The sequence below is a fragment of the Ascaphus truei genome, chromosome 4 (assembly GCF_040206685.1).
Source record: "Ascaphus truei isolate aAscTru1 chromosome 4, aAscTru1.hap1, whole genome shotgun sequence".
In the NCBI taxonomy this organism is placed as follows: Eukaryota; Metazoa; Chordata; class Amphibia; order Anura; family Ascaphidae; genus Ascaphus; species Ascaphus truei.
The window spans coordinates 42,014,802-42,033,809 of NC_134486.1; the positions used below are offsets into that span (position 1 = coordinate 42,014,802).

Genomic DNA, 19,008 nt, shown 5'->3' on the forward strand with positions numbered 1-19,008 from the left:
AATAAGAAGTCTTGTATAAATTCAAAGCTGCTATTCCAGAATAGAGTAAAAAAAAGACTTTTGGTGATGTCAATTGCTGCTTCTTGTGGGAGGGAACCTCTACATCAGGCCTGCACAACTCGTAAAGCGAGAAGGGCCGAACTGCTCCAAGGAAAAAAAAATTGGGCCGCACGGGTAAAATCAATCATCACCATCATCATCATCATCATCATCATCATCATCACCACCACCATCATCATCATCATCTCTCCCATCATCTCTCCTCCAGCACCTCTCATCATCATCCTCATATCTCCCCCAGAACCCTTCACTATCAACCTTTGCGATACTCCCCATCTATCTCTCATACCCCCATCTCTCCCCCTCACCCACACATAATATTCCCTCTCCACATCAAACACACAATACCCCCATGCACACCACACACATCCCACCCCACCTGCACCTCACATCATTCTCCCCCCTGCACCTCACATCACTCTCCCCCCCTGCACCTCACATCACTCTCCCCCCCTGCACCTCACATCACTCTCCCCCCCTGCACCTCACATAACTCTCCCTCCCTGCACCTCACATCATTCTCCCCCCTTGCACCTCCAATCACCCCCCTGCACCTCCAATCACACCCCCCCTACACCTCCAATCACCCCCCTACACCTCCAATCACCCCCCCTGCACCTCCAATGACCCCCCCCTGCACCTCCAATCACCCCCTGCACCTCACCCCCTGCACCTCCAATCACCCCCCCTGCACCTCCAATCACCCCCCCTGCACCTCCAATCACCCCCCCTGCACCTCCAATGACCCCCCCTGCACCTCACCCCCTGCACCTCACATCACAATCACCCCCCTGCACCTCCAATCACCAGCCCTGCACCTCACCCCCTGCACCTCACATCACAATCACCCCCCCTGCACCTCCAATGACCCCCCCTGCACCTCACCCCTCCACCTCACATCACCTCCCCTGCACATCACCTCCCTTGCACATGACCCCCCTTTACATCACCCCCCCTTCACATCACCCCCCCCTGCACCTCACTCCCCTGCACCTCACCTCAATGCACCTCACATCACCCCCCTGCACATATCCAGGCCGCAGAAGAGCTCAGCTGGCTGTTACTTCCCCCTCCATTCCACGTTGGGAGCAGGGGGGGAGGGGAGCGGCCGCAGAAGAGCTCAGCTGGCTGTTACTTCCCCCTCCATCCCACGTTGGGAGCCGGGGGGGGAGGAGCGGCCACAGAAGAGCTCAGCTGGCTGTTACTTCTACCTCCGTCCCACATTGGGAGCAGGGGGGCGAGCGGCCGCAGAAGAGCTCAGCTGGCTGTTACTTCCCCCTCCGTCCCACGTTGCGAGCGGGGGGGGGGGAAGCGAGCGGGGGGGGGAGCGGGACCTGCGCATGCGCGCCGGGACCGCGGGGAATCACCGCCATTTTTTTAAACTTTTTTATTTAATTAACTGGCGCCCGCCCGCACTCATCGCAGGCCGCACAGAGAGGCCATGTGGCCCGCGGGCCGTATGTTGTGCAGGCCTGCTCTACATTATGTCAGCTCAATTTTTGAAAACCCATATAATAGAAAACATAAGCGCAAAAGGCAAACACCTTCAAATATAACATGATGTAATAAACAAATTGATATATAAAATGTAGAGCAAAAAGAAATATAATGCATTTAATGAGTGTCTTAAAAATATTTCTTATCTGGATTTTAGTCCTGCTGTGAGTTCTGCTGGTTTGGGTGAATCCCCTTATCTGTATTTGGATATCAATCTTTGTGTAGGGGCTTTTTTTCCGCTCTGGATGGCGTCACCCATGGTATAACCTTGTGTTCATCTGCTCCACAAGTAGGCACCCTCTTCAGTGCGGCAGGACTCCCTCACCCTCAGGAGCAGGTTTCCTTCAGCGCTGCTTGGGGCAGTGTGATTTGAACCATTGTCAGCTTATCAGCTTGTATACACATATAAACTACGCATTTCGCAGACTGTCTTCTACTTCATCAGGATTAAGTTCCATATCTGCAATCCCTGTTTCTTATACTGGTTCCCAATTGATCGTCTGAAGTCCAAATGGTTGATTATAATTACTGATCTCTTTCAAGGTTGTAACGAGGATCATGTTAGGTGTATATGCAATGAATCAATTGATCTAATTAGTTCATTATAATTACCGATCTCTCTCAAGGTTGAAGTGAGGCTTGTGTTAGGTGTATATGCAATTGATTCATTGGTCAAATTGGTTAATTATAATTACTGATCTCACGTAGGGTGGTAGTGAGGATCGTGTTTGATGTATATACATATATTACAAGGAACAATGAATACTAGATAAAATGTATTTTGTATTAAAAACAATACTGAGTGACCAAAAATAAAAAATGGATGTACTGAATAGTGAATACTAATCGTATGTCCCAAAACAATTGGTAAGCATATGAGAGTAATGTACAGTACATATATTTCTGTACATACACTGCAGTACTTTAAACTGAGCATATAAAGCATGCTGGATGAAAAATAACTTTGAATAAATACAATGCAGGGTACTGGCAAGAACTCTGATTGTGCGGTCCATGCAATGTATCAAAAAAGTGTACATGACTACAGGAACTTAAAAAAAATGGCCTTTAGTTCCAAAAGATATAGGATAATTATAATACATATGTATGGTGAATGTCTCTGCAGACCCCCTACTGGAAACAGCTGTTGTTGTCTAGTGGATATAAGGGAGAAGCCACATCTAAATAGCTAAACATGTATTGTACCATTTTAACTACAGTAGATTACTTGGGATCCAGTATATAAAACAGGGATTGCAGCTATGGAACTTAATCCTGATGAAGCAGAAGAAATTCTGCGAAATGTTTAGAGTTTATATGTGTACTGTATACCAAGCTGATAAACTGACATTGGCTGGGATGCTGAGACACTGTATTGTGTGTGCACCTGCTGGGGGACATTTTTGAGAAACTCTAAACCTGAGCTTGAGGCTTCCATAGCCACGTCACCAGGCTTCAACTCACACGGCCCCAAGCAAAGCTGAGGGAAACCGGCTCCAGATGGTGAGGGAGTCCTGCCCCGCTGCAGAGGGAGCCTACTTGTGGAGCAGACAAATACCATGGGCCACAATAGCCAGAGCGAAAAAGAAAGCCCCTACACAAAAAGGGAAAACATGTTCCCAATACAGACTAGGGAAATCACCCAAACCAGAAGATCCCACTGCAATGTAACATCTACAGCAGGGCTCAAATCCAGATAAGCTACATTTTTAAGACACTCATCATTGCATACATTATGCGTAGTTCTTTTTTGCTCTATATTTTATTTATTAATTGTTTATTAAGTCTTGTTATATTTTAAGGTGTTTGCCTTTTGAGCTTTTGTTTTCTGTTATATAGTGGGGAGCGAAACGTTGAGTAAATAAATTTCATCTTTTTTTATTAGTACAGTCCTATTTTCCTTATTTGTACCATTTTGGATGGTTTTACCTTTATTTTATATCTGTTTTGTGTGTGCCCTGTTCTTGATATATATGTAGCCTAGCCACCGGCCACTACTTCTTTTCCTGGACCTTTCATTGTAAGTCCTGTTAGGTGCAGGCAGTGGTGGGGTAATTTGTTCAACAAGGCCTGTATGCTTTTGCAGCCTTGGATGTATCAGCAGTATGCAAGGGCGGGCCTTAGCAACAGCCAGAGAGTGCCAGCCAGAGGGAAGGATACTAATTGGTCCATCTGTAATGTGTGATGACCAATGAGTATTCAACCTGCTCTGTTAAGGGGCAGGGTTACAATCACCAGCCCAAGGTTATAAATTCTTGGACTCTCCTAAATTTAAGAGAGTTGTGGAGTAGAGCTGGGGCTCTCTTTCCTCCCCTGCGGAATGAATACATCTACCCTCTGTGTCTCACTAGGAGGCAGAGGAGTCCATAAGGCATGGTCTGGGCCTCAAGCCTTCGCCATGGCCTTGCAAGAAGAGAAAGGCAGAAAAGGATGCATCTGATCTGTTGTAACATCTGCATGCAATAAAGATTCAGTTGTACCTGAACCTGTGTGAGTCAATGTCCCATATGAAAAACAAAAGGTGTCAGTATGGGCCATCCCTGATATCACAGAGGATCCATGCTGACTGGATGTGCTGCACCAAGGAAGATCTAAGGTAATCTGCGACCCTGTCCTGTTTCTCCCCACAACATCGCGGAGCACTCAGCCCTCCTGTTTACCAACAGGTAAAGCCCAACACATAGGAAGTAGCCAGATAAGAAGCAGACCCCCCAATGTCACTTAGGGAGGGGGGGTACAAGGGCTACATATATATAATCACTGCTGGCAGAAGGCACTCACATATGTAGTTAAGGTAGGTGCTTGTCCCATAAATGAGAATAAGTAAAGACTCCTTACCAGGTAGACCTCGTTTCCCAGGACCCAACAGCAAGGAAGAGACAGCACACACTGTAATCCAATATCCAAAGTGTATTGAGAAGAAATGGCACAATCACAGACGTTTCGGTCCTCAAACAGGACCTTTCTCAAGGGTCGGTGATTGTGCCAGTTCTTCTCAACACACTTTGGATATTGGATTACAGTGTGTGATGTCTCTTCCTTGCTGTTGGGTCCTGGGAAATGAGGTCTACCTGGTAAGGAGTCTTTACATACATACATACATAAAGTACATACACACACACACACACACATAGAGAGAGAGAGAGAGAGAGAGAGAGACATGTAGTAACCAGGGAAATCCTGATAACAGAAGACAGCACACCGCAATAGTAGTCCAAAAAAATGTGTATTGTGAACACAGGGCCGCCAACGTTTCGGTCCTCGTAGAGGGACCTTCCTCAGGGCACTGTGGTGTGTGTGTGAGAGAGAGTCTGTGTCTGTGTGAATGTGTGTGTCTGTGAGTGTCAGTGTGTGTGTGTATGTGTGAGAGAGAGTTAGTATGTGTGTTTATGCGTGTATGAGTCAGTGTGTGATAGATGCACACTGACATACAAAATAGTGACACAGGCGACGATAGGTGTGGAGGGGCAGCGGGGTAGCCAGAATGCGCCCGCCTGCCCCCCTCCTCGTATTTGCTTTTGATGCTTAACTCATGACAGTATTTAATGTGAGAATAAGCTGCCTCTTAAGACCTCCAATTAGAGTCAGTTAATGTGTATGTCTTACATACAGAAGTGGACAGCAACCACCAAGCAGATTAAATACAGCATATCTAATCATTTTGACAGCTTATCTACAGTGCTTATACCACATTAAGCATGCAAGAACGCTGACAGTCTATAAATATGAACTTTTACTTCATGCACACAATATTCATTAACTATTGCAAATCTAGTTTGAAACGTACGTATCTTACATGGGTTTGACCCTGCTGACAAATTTAGATTTATTTTATAATATATGATTATAGTTTCATGTTTAATAGAGACTGGAGGAAACCAATTCTCTTTCAATACAAAAAAGTAGTGAGATCATTTTCACAACAATTGATTTGGGGATGCATATGTATCACCTTGCAAAGTTTGGTAGGAAGCTCCACAGAGGATTAAAGCCACTGAATTCATTTGGGAAAATACCAGGATCTATCAGATGAGGTTGACTGTGCTAGACAGTGCTGTGTCTGGGCTCTCATTTCATTACTTAGCTATAGAAAATCCTTGAAACTTTTTTGGAAACAAAGTCTTCCACTGATATATTATTGACCCAATTTTGGGATTATGGTCACAATGATAGTCACTTAAAAATGTGCATCACCCTGGTGAACTTTGCAGTTTTCTTCTCATTACATCTTTGAAGGTACTTTTACATAAGTTCACCTAAAGGTACCACAACCTACATCACATCTGCTTTTCAGAGATGTGCCAAAATTGCCCACATTTGGTTTGCAACTTTTTTCACATTTTTAAAATGTGAAAAATTTGCGAAAATATATATGATAGCACATTTAAAGCCCCAAAAATGCTGTTGAAAATGTTGAATTTCAGCTGAACGTTGTAGCTTAATACAAGAAAATATTAAAAAAAAAAAAAAACAACACATATATATATATATATATATATATATATATATATATATATATATATATATATATATATATATATCACACCCGGTCCAAAAAAAATATTGAGTAATACTATTACTGCAATTTTATGATTGAAGTCATTGCCCCGGGGAGGGTGGTTAGGCCCTGGGAGCGTGGGGGTGGTGGTAGGGGTTACCCCTTGTTTGCCTTAGCGGCTAGTAAAGCACATGCTTTACTAGCCTATTATGTAGCCAAGGGGGGTAGGTAGTGTAGTCTTAGGTCATTTTAACCCCTTAATTGCCCTTTGCTGATCATGGGAAGCCATGACTAGCTGATCACTTGGCCTATTAAGGGGATAATATCATGTTTAATGTGTAATAGTTCATGTTTTATCCCCTATACCATGTTGGTTTAGGTTAGATTGCCTATGTATTTAATGGCCGTTAAATACTTAAGCAAGATAGGCCTAAAGCCACACTGGGGTAGGCACTAACATTTCTGAAAATGTTGATAATTTTTGGCATGAGCAAGGTCCTAATAAATATTGGAAGTTGACTGGAAGGCTGGCATACAAATAAGTACATTTGTGGTATTTTCCCATTGTAGTGCTGGTCCTTTTTTTATCCTTTATATTTTTAGTGCCCGAGTTAAAAAATGCGTTATGTTTAGCAGTAACACGTTGATGTCATGCACCTTAAAAATAACATGTTTTTTGGGATGGGTTATATATCAACCAATTTCTCATATCGCAGTTTGATGATTCTAGGCTCATGTGTTGTGTAGACGGGTTTATTGGAACAGATACAGTATGTCAATAGGTAATCTACTAATTAGGACTTTTCGCTCTTTATCTCTCTCTCTCTCTCTCTCTCTCTATGGGAGTGAATATGGTTCATTAACTTGGTGAATGTTTAGAAACCAGACTGATTTAGCATCAACAACAAAAAAGTGCAAATTTCCACACATCTCTCCCCAGAACCAATACAGCTACTTGAACTTTGAACAACACTTTCCCCTTACCCTCTTATTCTCATCACCATCTCTCAAGCTGCTCTTTACTATTCTTTTTAACTACCTTTAAGGGAAGATTAGAGAAGTGCGAATCTGCCCAAATTAATTATCCACTGTTTAAAAAAACAAAACTTTCTAAAACGTTAGGAAAACCAGCAGAATTTTTGATCAATCTGTTGGTAACAAAAGTTGTAACGACATAGTCCAAATTGGCAACAGAATTCTCTATTTTGCTAGATTGAACTGGCACTGAGTTAGAGTACGAGGAGTAATCAGTGGCAAGGCTACTAAAAGCTCTAAAACAGAGAGTCTCAAGGAAAAAATAAAAAGGAATAGGTAATGTGGTGGACAACTGAGAAAAGCAACGAGGGAAAATGAAAACGTGGGTGTCAAATAGATGTTGATTGAAGAAATCACTGAGGACAGCAACAGACAGTGAAGGAGCTCCAATGGACACCGCTACCTGGGATGCATGTACAACAGAGAAATAGTATGAATACCTCTGTGGATCCCTCTTGTAGCGCTCCTTTCTCTGTACTCGGCTGTCCTGCTGGCAGTGTAGACGTGGTGGTCTCCAAATCGGCTGCGACTCCTCTCATCAACTGTGTGGAGCTCCCGAGTGCCGGTAGTGCATATGAGCACTTCCGGTCCGTCCGGTGAACGCTCACCTCCCTCCGTGAGATCCACAGGGGAGACAATAATGTACGCCAACTCCCATAGAACGTACCCTCTAATCCTCAGTGCGTCTGTCCAATCGATGGGCAATGCGAACGTGGAAATGGATTGGTAGTAGACTGCAACGTCCAAAAAAGCACCTTCAGCTCACCAGATAGGAAGGATTAAAAACATTTATTGAAACGCGTAGGAGGTTGTATGTTTTTGTACTTTGTCTGTCCTCTTTTCATTTTTATGTAGTTCAATAAATGTTTTTAATCCTTCCTATCTGGTGAGCTGAAGGTGCTTTTTTGGACGTTGCAGTCTACTACCAATCCATTTCCACGTTTAGAGTACGAGAAACCTGGTTCAGTTCCCAGTGTCAGCTCCTTGTGACCTTGGGCAGGTTACTTTATCTCCCTGTGCGTCAGGCACCAAAAAATTGATTGTAAGCTCCACCGGGCAGGGATCTGCCTGCAAAATGTCTCTGTAAAGCGCTATGTAAAAACTAGAAGCGCTATAGAAGAATGTGCTAAAAAAAAAATTGCTAAAGTAATCAAAACTGATCATACATGCAGTGCCCATTGCCTTTTAGCATTAAGCGTTTTGTATCAAAACAAATTTTTTCACCCAACTAAAAAAGGTAAAATATGTACATCTCTTATGTACATTAGATAGTTTTTTAATAGCTAAAAAGAGAAACAAATTAGATATAGAAGAGGTAGACACTGAGAGCACTGAATGCTATACCCAAAGCCTGTTATATTAAATCATAACAGTATTTGTATGTAAGGACGGGCAAATGTTTACATTTGGTTGATGTCTACTAATAATATAAAGAAAACACTGATCACTCTGAAAGGGGAGGAGAATGCGGGAATTATCCTCAATCTAGGTTTCACAGACTCAATGATAGGGTCAAATATATTCGTACACAACCCCTCTGTTAGAATTGGGAAATGGAACTGCAAAAGACCAGGAAAAGGAACTGAAGTAAAGGCGACAGTCATAAGTTAGAAAGCTAGAACAATAGACATCAAATGATGCTCGTATATCACTACACGTATTTGATTTTCCTAAGAGCTAAACAATTTAGACTTGAGACACCTACTGTATTTTATGATGTCCGCAGAAATGTCTAAAATATTTTTAGTCACATTTTGTACATATTCAATGGCTAGTTAGCGCTAAGATTTTAACACAGATGAAGTCATATTTATGCATTATAACTCAATTTACTATTTTCTGTAGCCCAGTGAGAAGAAAACATGCAAACAATAATTAAACACTGGTTTAACTCTGGGAATCTCCTGCTTTAATAATCACACAGCTCCTTCTGCTTATGTAACAGGAGAAAGCTGTGCATTGCTTCGCTTTTTTTCACATAGCAGATAGCAGAAAAAAAGCAGCACAGCAGCAGCCACAGGGGGTACTAATACATTTAAATGCATACTGCACCTCTGATATATCCTATGTCATAAATAATGCGGCAAATCCAAAGATAAATGCTTCCTTTATCCTGATAATAGAATACATTTGTAGATATGTTTGTAGAGTTCATGTTTTGACATAGATTAAAAAATCATTTAATATGCTTCTGGGTTCTTTTTTCAAGCACCTTAATGGCGTCCAGCAGCAGGAAAAAGTGCAAGGTGTATGTGAATACTATAGTGGGAGGCGCTCTTCCTACTGACGTCATCAGCAGAAGTCGACGTACGTTTCGCGTAGGTATTACGCTTTATCAAGGCTACAATCACCAACCTCTTTGATGCGGTAGGGTTTATATAGGTTGTCCAATCAGTGTTTGTGCTCACTTAACCCCTTCATTCCCACTGGATATGTTGCATTGTGATATTGAATGTATACAATATGTATAAGCCTCGCTATTATCCCATATAGGGTTGTGGCTTTCTCCAACTTTGTATATATGTGGCTAGAGAATTAATATACAATATAACTGTATAGTGTGTATAATGTGTTCCAATTAATTTTGTATGGCAAAGTAAAGTATATACTACAATAATTTTCTAAGTGTATTTAATATATTCGTCATAGCATTTAATTGTATTCGTCATTTCAGTGATAAGCAGACAGATTTATGTATACATCATATAGTGCATTGTTGCACTCTAATAAATGTGATTATACACCTGACTAGAACATTTGTAATAGATATACATATAGGGTGTATTTGTTTTCATTAACCACTGTTTCGTTATTTAGCACATTGCATTTTATTATACAACAATTATTAAAAGTTAAGTTCTAAGTATCTCACTTTACATATCTGGTACTGGAGAGATTAGTGCCAATTATAGGGATTTATTTTCTTTCTAGTGTTTTTGACCAATGGTTATATCCCTATATGTTTTTGATATGTTTATAATACTCATCCTCTAAAATATTCAGGGTAGCCTTCAAAAACATACCTCTTCTTTAGTTTTTTTGGACAGGACTCTTAACCAATCTCCAATCATGCTAAGCACTGCTGCAAAATAGGCAAGTCCCACCAGGATCCAAAACCACACAACAGGCTTATAAAAATCAAGATATTCAACATCAGATCCTCCTACAAAAACAAAAAGGGGCACCATAAAACAACTTAGTAAAGCTACTGAAATGTAAAAATGATATATTGTAAATGCAGAGGAATAACCCCACTAATTAAAGGGAAACACTTGTGTATATTCTACCAAATGTATTACATGCAGTGTTGCAAGTTGTACTAATATTCAGTAGGGAGTATATTTGAATAGAGTTTAATTTACTTAGTACAAGTATTCTGTATTATTTGTACAAGGGGTAAATTCCATATACATCAAAGCGGCATTTTGGGCGGTTTTCAGTCGGAAATCCTCATGTACGTTATGGGCATTTTCTGCTGAAGCTGCATTCCAGTGCCGGAGAAGCTGGTGAATAAATGGAGCTCTAAAACCAACACTGTGTGTTTTTCATCTTACAAAGAGACAGAGTTACAGGAGAAGCGACAGCCATCAAGATTATTTAATGTGAATCCCTTTTTATTTATTTATAAAATATTTTACCAGGAGGTAATACATTGAGAGTTACCTCTCATTTTCAAGTATGTCCTGGGCACAGAGTTAAGACAAATAATACATGGTTACAAATACAGTTACATAAATGAACAGGGTATACATTATATACAAGACATTGCATGCACAGTTAAAGAAAATATACATTATGGGCGTATGAAACAGTTACAGACCAGATTAAAATGTGAGACAGCCTTAGATTTGAAAGAACTTAAACTGGTGGTGGATGTGAGAGTCTCTGGTAGGTTGTATCAGTTTTGGGGTGCACGGTAAGAGAAGGAGGAGCGGCCGGATACTTTGTTGAGCCTTGGGACCATGAACAGTCTTTTGGAGTCTGATCTCAGGTGATAAGTGCTGCATGTGGTAGGGGTGAGGAGCTTGTTCAGAGCTGGGTAGCTTGCCCATGAAGAATTTAAAGGCAAGACAGGAAAGGTGAACTTTGCGCCTAGACTCTAGTGATGACCAATCTAGTTCTTTGAGCATTTCGCAGTGATGTGTTGTAGTTGCATTGGAGAACAAAACGACAAATTGAATTGTAGAGACGGTGTCAAGTAGGTATGACTGATAAAATTATGAAGGAACATACCCATTGTACAGGTTTTAAAATGTTGCAGTATTGTATTCTCTTCCGGCAGAACCATAGGAGTCTATATAATATCTGAGATAAGTTTTTATATGGAATATTATTGCTTTTTTGAGCTGGTTACATAAATAGAAGATATTGTTCAGGAGTGATCCATGCTACTGCGCCCGAATCGGCAATATCTTCCATTGAAATTAGGGGCAGGTATCGCCGATAGAGCGGATCAAGCTTTGATGACTCTGGTACATTGTGGTTAGGGCAACAAATGTTACATAAAAAATAACCTGACACAGCTTTGCCATTTTTAGCAGGACCTTGGAAAGCACCCACATTATACAGTACTTGTGTACTATAATTTCTAAATAAAGTCGATCTCTAAGGGGTTTATTCTATATCCGCCAATGTGGCCGATAAGCCATTTTCAGGCAAACATTTCCCATTGACTAAGCAAGTTGTTGTTTACATATGTACATAGATTAATATGCTGTGCTGCAGCTAAGAGATTGAGCTGCGTCTTCTCAAACCCAAGACCTGAATAGCTAAAAATACACACTGTAAATAGAAGACGCACTCTAAATTTAGGGCTGGTGTAGGATAGGATTCATCAAGCTGCAAGGGATGTGTTGTTAACTGCTATTGATGTTAATTGTAGTTACCCCTGGATTGAAGCACAATACCCCGCATTACGATTTGATGAATTTATACGAGCCTAAATGAGCTCTAAATGTAAATTTTGAGTGTATCTTCTATTTAGATTCAATTAAATACATTTGAGCTATTTGGGGTTTGAGAAGACGCAGCTCAATCTCATAGTTGTAGCACAGCATACTAATCTATATATTTATATATAGTGCAGAATAAATGAGGTCTTCAGTATTAGGTGATACCTTTTTTATTGGACTAACAATTTATGTCATAGGACAAGCTTTCGAGAGTTCTCCTCTCTTCTTCAGGTCAAGCAATACTAATATACACAGGAATCTACGGCTAAAACAGTGTAGAGAAAAAAAAAAAACAGATATGTACTGTAGATAAGGTAGGGTGTTAAAAGTGTTTGAAGCAAGGGAAGGGTGACAAGGAAAGGTGTGGAGGGGGAGGGATGCTGTGGCGGGGGTGGGGGGAGAGAAAGTGTGGATGAGGATAGAGGCAAGCAGGATAATTACAAACAATTTTGATAGGGTGTAAGAAAACCCATGTCCGCATTAAGTCCTTTGGTTTTGGTGTCAAAGAGTCTTATCATTCTGAGTTCAAATGTTTTCCGTTCTTGGGTGCGTTTAATATATATATATATATATATATATATATATATATATATATATATATATACAGCTCAACCCCCTTATAACCCTGTGTTTGGGGTCCAAAGAATCACGTCGCGTTATAAGCGGATCGCATTAGAAATAATGTACAATTGTATGCATTGTACAATAAAGTATTTAAGATACCAATAATCGTGTGGTAAAGTATTCATAAATACGAAAATTGGGAGCCACGCTTGCATCGCGTTATAAGCGGATTCGCATTGTAACAGATCGCGTTATAACGGGGTTGAGCTGTATATATATATATATATATATATATATATATATATATATATATATATATATATATGTGTGTGTGTGTGTGTGTGTGTGTGTAAACAATAACTTGCTTAGTCTTGGTACACAGTCCCCCAGTGCCACTAAAAATTGATGAAAGTTCTCCAAGTTCTCCGAGTCATGTATTCTACTTTGTGTCAAACTTTGTACCTGACCATCTTGTGTATTTTCAGATTTCATAACAGGTTTGCGAGTAATATTGATGTTATTCAAATGGTATCATGGCAAACTCTTACCTGCAACATAGTCTCCAAATCCAATTGTTGTTAAAGTGATGACCACAAAATAGAATGCATCCAGTGTGTTCCAGTCTTCTATATGTTGGAATATAACAGCCGGAATAGCAACAAAGAGAATGCATCCAAATAAAATGAATATTACGGTTGAGATTATTCGAATCTTTGTTTGACTGACATTCCGCTTCTGTGAAGAAAAAATATATACTTACTGTATACTTATTATCAAGTACACGATGACAATAACAGTCTACTGGTGAGCATCAGGGACATTCTTGTGGAGGAGCACACAGGAAATGAGTTTTTGAGTTCTGGTGACTTTATTGAGGAAGAAACAAAAATCTCCACATGGTAATAACAGAATTATTATAAATGTGGATGGAATACTAATAGGAAGTGGATAAATGCTTGTTCTGCCACAGTTCTGCATGCAAAGCTGAATTATTTATTGAAATGCAGATCTAAATTACTTTTATCTTGGCTTATCACCCTTTTGCCTACAACAAAAACCCTTGGTAAGAATAAAGAGTATCTTGTTAATAAAATTAAAATATTCATTGCAAAACATAATTTAATTAATGAAGATGAATGTGATCCATTAGCACCATGTAGCAATGCTTGACTTGGCTACTAATCTGCCTCCCTGACACACAGGCCCTGGTAACAGTGCAGGCAGTGTCAGGATCAGTCCAGGGTTTTCCCCACCAGCAAGCAGCTCCCTCGAGTAACAAGGGGGGAGGTGGGCCAAGGCCTGTGTTCTGCCCAATATGGGTCTCAGACCTTGAACCCTCCCCCTCGGTACTTAAGGGGCTGCATTAGCAAATGTAGCCAGTTCTGTCTCTCTCTTGAGAGTGACATATCCTCGAAGAGTGTGTGCAGGGCTCTGGCCACCTTCTATCCCCTCCCCTTAGGGAGTGGGACTGATACCTCTGACTCTAATAGGGAGTCAGGGAAGATTTCGAACCGCCCTTGGTGTCCATGACTGGGGGTGTGTGTCCAAGGGCAATCCGGAGGCTGGAGGCCTAGAGAGTAAGCTGTGTATCCAGTGTATGCTGTTATATGCTGTGCAGAGAATAAAGAAGTTGCTGTTATAAAATATACTCCTGCCTCTGAGTGCAATCTATCAGGGGGGGGGAGTATCAGTGAGTTCTCCTACAGGGATTCCCTCCACATCCCTGGAGCCTGCAAGAGATGGAGGCGCTGACGCCAATGAGATAAAGAGCCATCATCTACCCCAGAATCCTGTCCTGATGTCCCACTACCATCGGCGGACACCTCAGTATCCTGTAAACCAACAGGTACCAGCACTACACACCTGGCAGCAGGGAAAATCTCCCAGAGGGTGGGGGAAACACTGCTACACAAATATTAATTTCAATTTGCACGGCTGTGCAGAAATCTTTCATTTTTTTTCTTTGTTTGATGTTATTTTGTTCATCTATACCAATTTATACTATCCATTTACAGTTGTGTGAAAAAGAAAGTACACCCTCTTTGAATTCTATGGTTTTACATATCAGGACATAATAACAATCAACTGTTCCTTAGCAGGTCTTAAAATTAGGTAAACACAACCTCAGATGAACAACAACACATGACATATTACACTGTGTCATGATTTATTTAACAAAAATAAAGCTAAAATGGAGAAGCTATGTGTGAAAAACTAAGGAATTAAGATGCGAAGTAGCAGACAGGTGCTGCTAATCAAATGTCCTTGATAAATTGATCATCAGCAAGTGTGACCAGCTCTATAAAAGCCGAAGTTTTAGCAGTTTGCTCGTCTGGAGCATTCAGATGTGTGTTAACACAATGCCAAGGAGGAAAGACACCAGCAATGATCTTAGAGAAGCAATTGTTGCTGCCCATCAATCTGGGAAGGGTTATGACTTCCGAACGCAACTTTTTTCACAGCTGAAAAATGGGCACATTTCCACTGGATAACAAACTCCTGCAAGTATTTCATGCACCCCAAATTAACAGCTAATCAAAAGAATGAATATGAAAGAAAAATGGTTAATGTACATTAATGGAAAAAAATTCTGCCACTCAGAAGAAACTCCTGATTAACCCTCTTGCTGCCAAAGGGATTTTACTACAGAATCTCTACGTTTTTGTACCTTGTAAAGGTTTTTAACTGCAAGATGCGTATATTGCTGGAACAAAATGTATTTTCTGTATTCATTTTGTTTCTTTAATAAAAAAAAATAAAAAAAGATTCAGGTCAGTTAACTCTGAATAATTAGAAAACTAGCAGCGTTTGAACTCTAATGATCACTGTAAACGGACTAATCAAGGTCAGAGGCCATGTTGTAAAGTTCTCACACAATCATATTGAAACAGTTCCACTTCTGAAACTTCAACTTTTTCAGAATCTGAACAGGCGACGACTTCCACAACCCAATTAGAAAAAATCATGTGCCGTGTTTCGAGATAGGAGAATATGAAAAGACAATATAATTCGCAGGGAAAAACATTTTTTTATCACTACGGCACTATTTAATTTACAGTAAATAACTTATATAACAATGTACACTTTTACAATGTGCAGTACAACATTTGGTTTGCACTACATACAGATAAATCCTCCAAATACATTATTGAAAACAAATCAGCTCTAGAGCTTTTCCTTGCTATCCTAATAATGACTTGTTCCTATAAATGAGTAATGTACTGCTCGCTACAACTGGTATTTTAAAGTACAAGTTACTCACACAAATAATTAATATAAGAGAAACTTTGAGAAGTTTTTTTTATAGTACCCAAACATTTTAGGGTACACAAAAAAATACTGAACACAAAATAAAACAGATATGATAATCCCAGTATAGAAATAAGAGATGGTTGGTTAGTATTTATGAAGGGAAATTTACATACTTACAACAAAAATATCCTCTACTCGGGCAATTCCTTTGCCAAATATTGTCCCTAGTTGATCTCCAACACCAGCCAACAAGAACCCGAAGAGAGGAATTCCTAACAAGGCATAGATGATGCAAAATATTTTTCCACCTTTTGTACGTGGTGAGATGTTTCCAAATCCTAAGTAAATAAATAAAATAAAAAAGTTAGTCGTTTATATATTTGGCAGGGGACGTAAAATCTGTAAGTATTACATATTCTTAATCACTGGAGAGGAAAAAAATGACATTGATTTCAATAGTACAAGGTCAATTAAATCACTTCCAATTCTACATTGATTTTTGTTGCAGTTTGGGAATGCTAAATCATTTTTAGACTAGGTATCATGTTTATTTATAGCATTAGTTACGCATTACATGAGCATTATTGAATACTTTCAGGATAGTGAACTGTATATTAGGCGTTGTTATTTATTTGAAATGAACATCTCAATAAAGAAAATGTACGTTAACCAGCAAAGTTAACAAACAATTGTAGGTTCCAAACTACACACTACAAACAGGCAACTGTTTGAAGCAGATTAGCTCCAAATCATCCATTTTATTGTTGGGACTTTTTTTAGATGCTAATAATGTAAAATAGATTTACTATTTAGTTAGATTAACTTTATGACAGTTACCAGATTGCCAAGTGTCACTAGACACTTCAAGTATAACCTTCAAGTACTGTAGTGCAAGAAGATCCTGTATATCCTACTGTATGTACAGTAAGAACGTTTCTGATTGTTCTGAGGTGGCACAGAGACCTGCATCTAAACCATCGATGGCCAAACTGAGGCAAAGGACATTTCTGACACCACTTGACAGTGCATAGATGGCTATGTAATTTATATTAACTTACAGTTTCAAACCACCGCAGTTATTTTAATGAGTTTCTACATTAACCTGTTTTTTGTGCATCCATTAACGTGAGTAAATATAATGGTTGGTCATTGTGCAACTAACCTTAATAGGCTTTTTCACCACCGATGGTAACAATGGGCTAAAACATTTGAATGGAATGATGGCTTTTTGAACATTTTGTGTGTGTGTGTGTGTGTGTGTGTGTGTGTGTGTGTGTGTGTGTGTGTGTGTGTGTGTGTGTGTGTGTGTGTGTGTGTGTGTGTGTATATATATATATATATATATATATATATAGACAATACACACACACTTAGTTTTTATATTTATATATGGACCTCAGGGGTTTCTACTTTCAAACATGTGTGCTCTTGTAAATTCTTCATCTAAAACTAAATGCGTAATGAATGCTCATGCATGTCCATTAGGAGGTATCAAAACTTGAAACAATGCAAGATTTTCCGTAGTAACAAATGCAGTTACATCTTAAATATTGAGGAAGAAGAGGAAATAGTGAAATACGATGGTAGATTGGGAAATAGTAACCCCCCAAAACCTATAATAACTACAGTTGCTTACTAACTAGTGAGACTTTAGATGTGGTATAAAGTTCTAGCCATTTAAGCATCCAAAAGCTAAAAACATAACATTTCCTCAAAATTAAGTGGGTTTCTATGGCAATACAAAATAATGTCCCAATAATTCTGCCTGCACTTTGCAATAGTGCTAACCCACATGTCACAATCCATTAGTCAAGCTCTTAAAAAGGAAAAGATTATGTTTAAAAATCATGAGTTTTTCTAAATTAAATATATTCTGTTGAACAAACACATTTTATGTTAATGTCACAATGTAATATTTTTTATGTTCTGTACAGTAGCTATAATCTTACTTTTTAAATTGTGCACTCCAGAGACATCTTGTTGTACTTTCTCAAATATTTTGGAGCCAAAGAATGGACACTTTTTTACTTAACAGGAAATATGTTTTATGTTACTTAATGAATCAATACATATGCAAAAATGGGGGTGGAGGGGGGGGGGGCATAGTTAAATACTGTACATTGTGCTAAATATTTTCAAGTGTGTCTCTTTCTAAAGAAAAACTTTAATGACCTGCTCAATCTTTTTCTTTCCATCTGCCCAGTATTCCCTCACAATGTCCCACCTCCTCCATTCTTCCCCAACTTATTCTAATCCTCCAAACCTACTTTGTACCATCCTACTGCCCATTCATTTTGTCCCACTGTTAATTGCATATGGCTGTAATGTACAGATTGTTTTCATGCTCTGGTAAATGTTGATAGTTCTTGACAAGCACTCGAGGCCTCATAGAGCCTGAGGAATCTGACATTCATTGAACAAATAGGAGATTTTTAATTTGCCAAAGTGTTGGCACAATTAAAAATGTTTATTTTACTTTTTTGGGAACAAAGACCCTGCTATCTCTCTAAAGACGTTGGAGTTTTGAAGATAGTGGTAGATCACTAATAAATTCCTCTGTAGAGTCATCTAATGGGCATTGCCGTCTCTTTTCCACGCTGCCCCATACAAAACTGTTCCATAACTTGATTAGTAATTTTTAATTGAGCATCTGTATATTTACTGTAATGTACAAGTAGCTAAGCACGTCCTTGGCCCACTGTTTTGCAACTGCATTACATACACATGGATATCATTGGACACAAGTACATTATCCTCATGTCATCGACCAAAGATAATAGTGGATCATGTATCAGGGTTACTTTGCTGTATATTTGGTACAATTATGGGGCAAAAATTAGCACCACATTATAAAAAAATATATATCCTTGCTATCGATTGAATTTGTTCATTTGACAGATCTACTACAGCTCATTTTTTCTTCTCCAAATTTACACGTTGATATGTTACCTCCTTAAAGTGCCAGTGTAACAATCAGAGCCTACGCTACACTAATCTCACAAAATCCTGTTTGTAACCAGTCATTCAAAAATCAGGGTGAAGGAAGTTGAGGAAATCACAAAGATTAGGAAAAGAGCATGTTAAATCATCTACACCAAATGCTTCACTTTTATCCTTTTTTATTTTAAGCTCATTGTTTATGTTTGTGTT

General features: G+C 39.4%; 1 protein-coding gene across 1 annotated transcript in view; it reads right to left on the reverse strand.

Annotated features, from left to right (window-relative positions):
• KCNK2 (potassium two pore domain channel subfamily K member 2) overlaps positions 1-19,008 on the reverse strand; it is a 118,389-nt gene that overhangs the window by 17,836 nt on the left and 81,545 nt on the right. The window contains exons 4-6 of the mRNA XM_075595622.1: positions 16,036-16,196; positions 13,155-13,341; positions 10,114-10,253 (exon numbers count right to left, since the gene is read on the reverse strand). Of these exons, the coding sequence (XP_075451737.1) occupies positions 10,114-10,253; positions 13,155-13,341; positions 16,036-16,196 (488 nt within the window). The remainder of the gene's footprint in view (positions 1-10,113; positions 10,254-13,154; positions 13,342-16,035; positions 16,197-19,008) is intronic.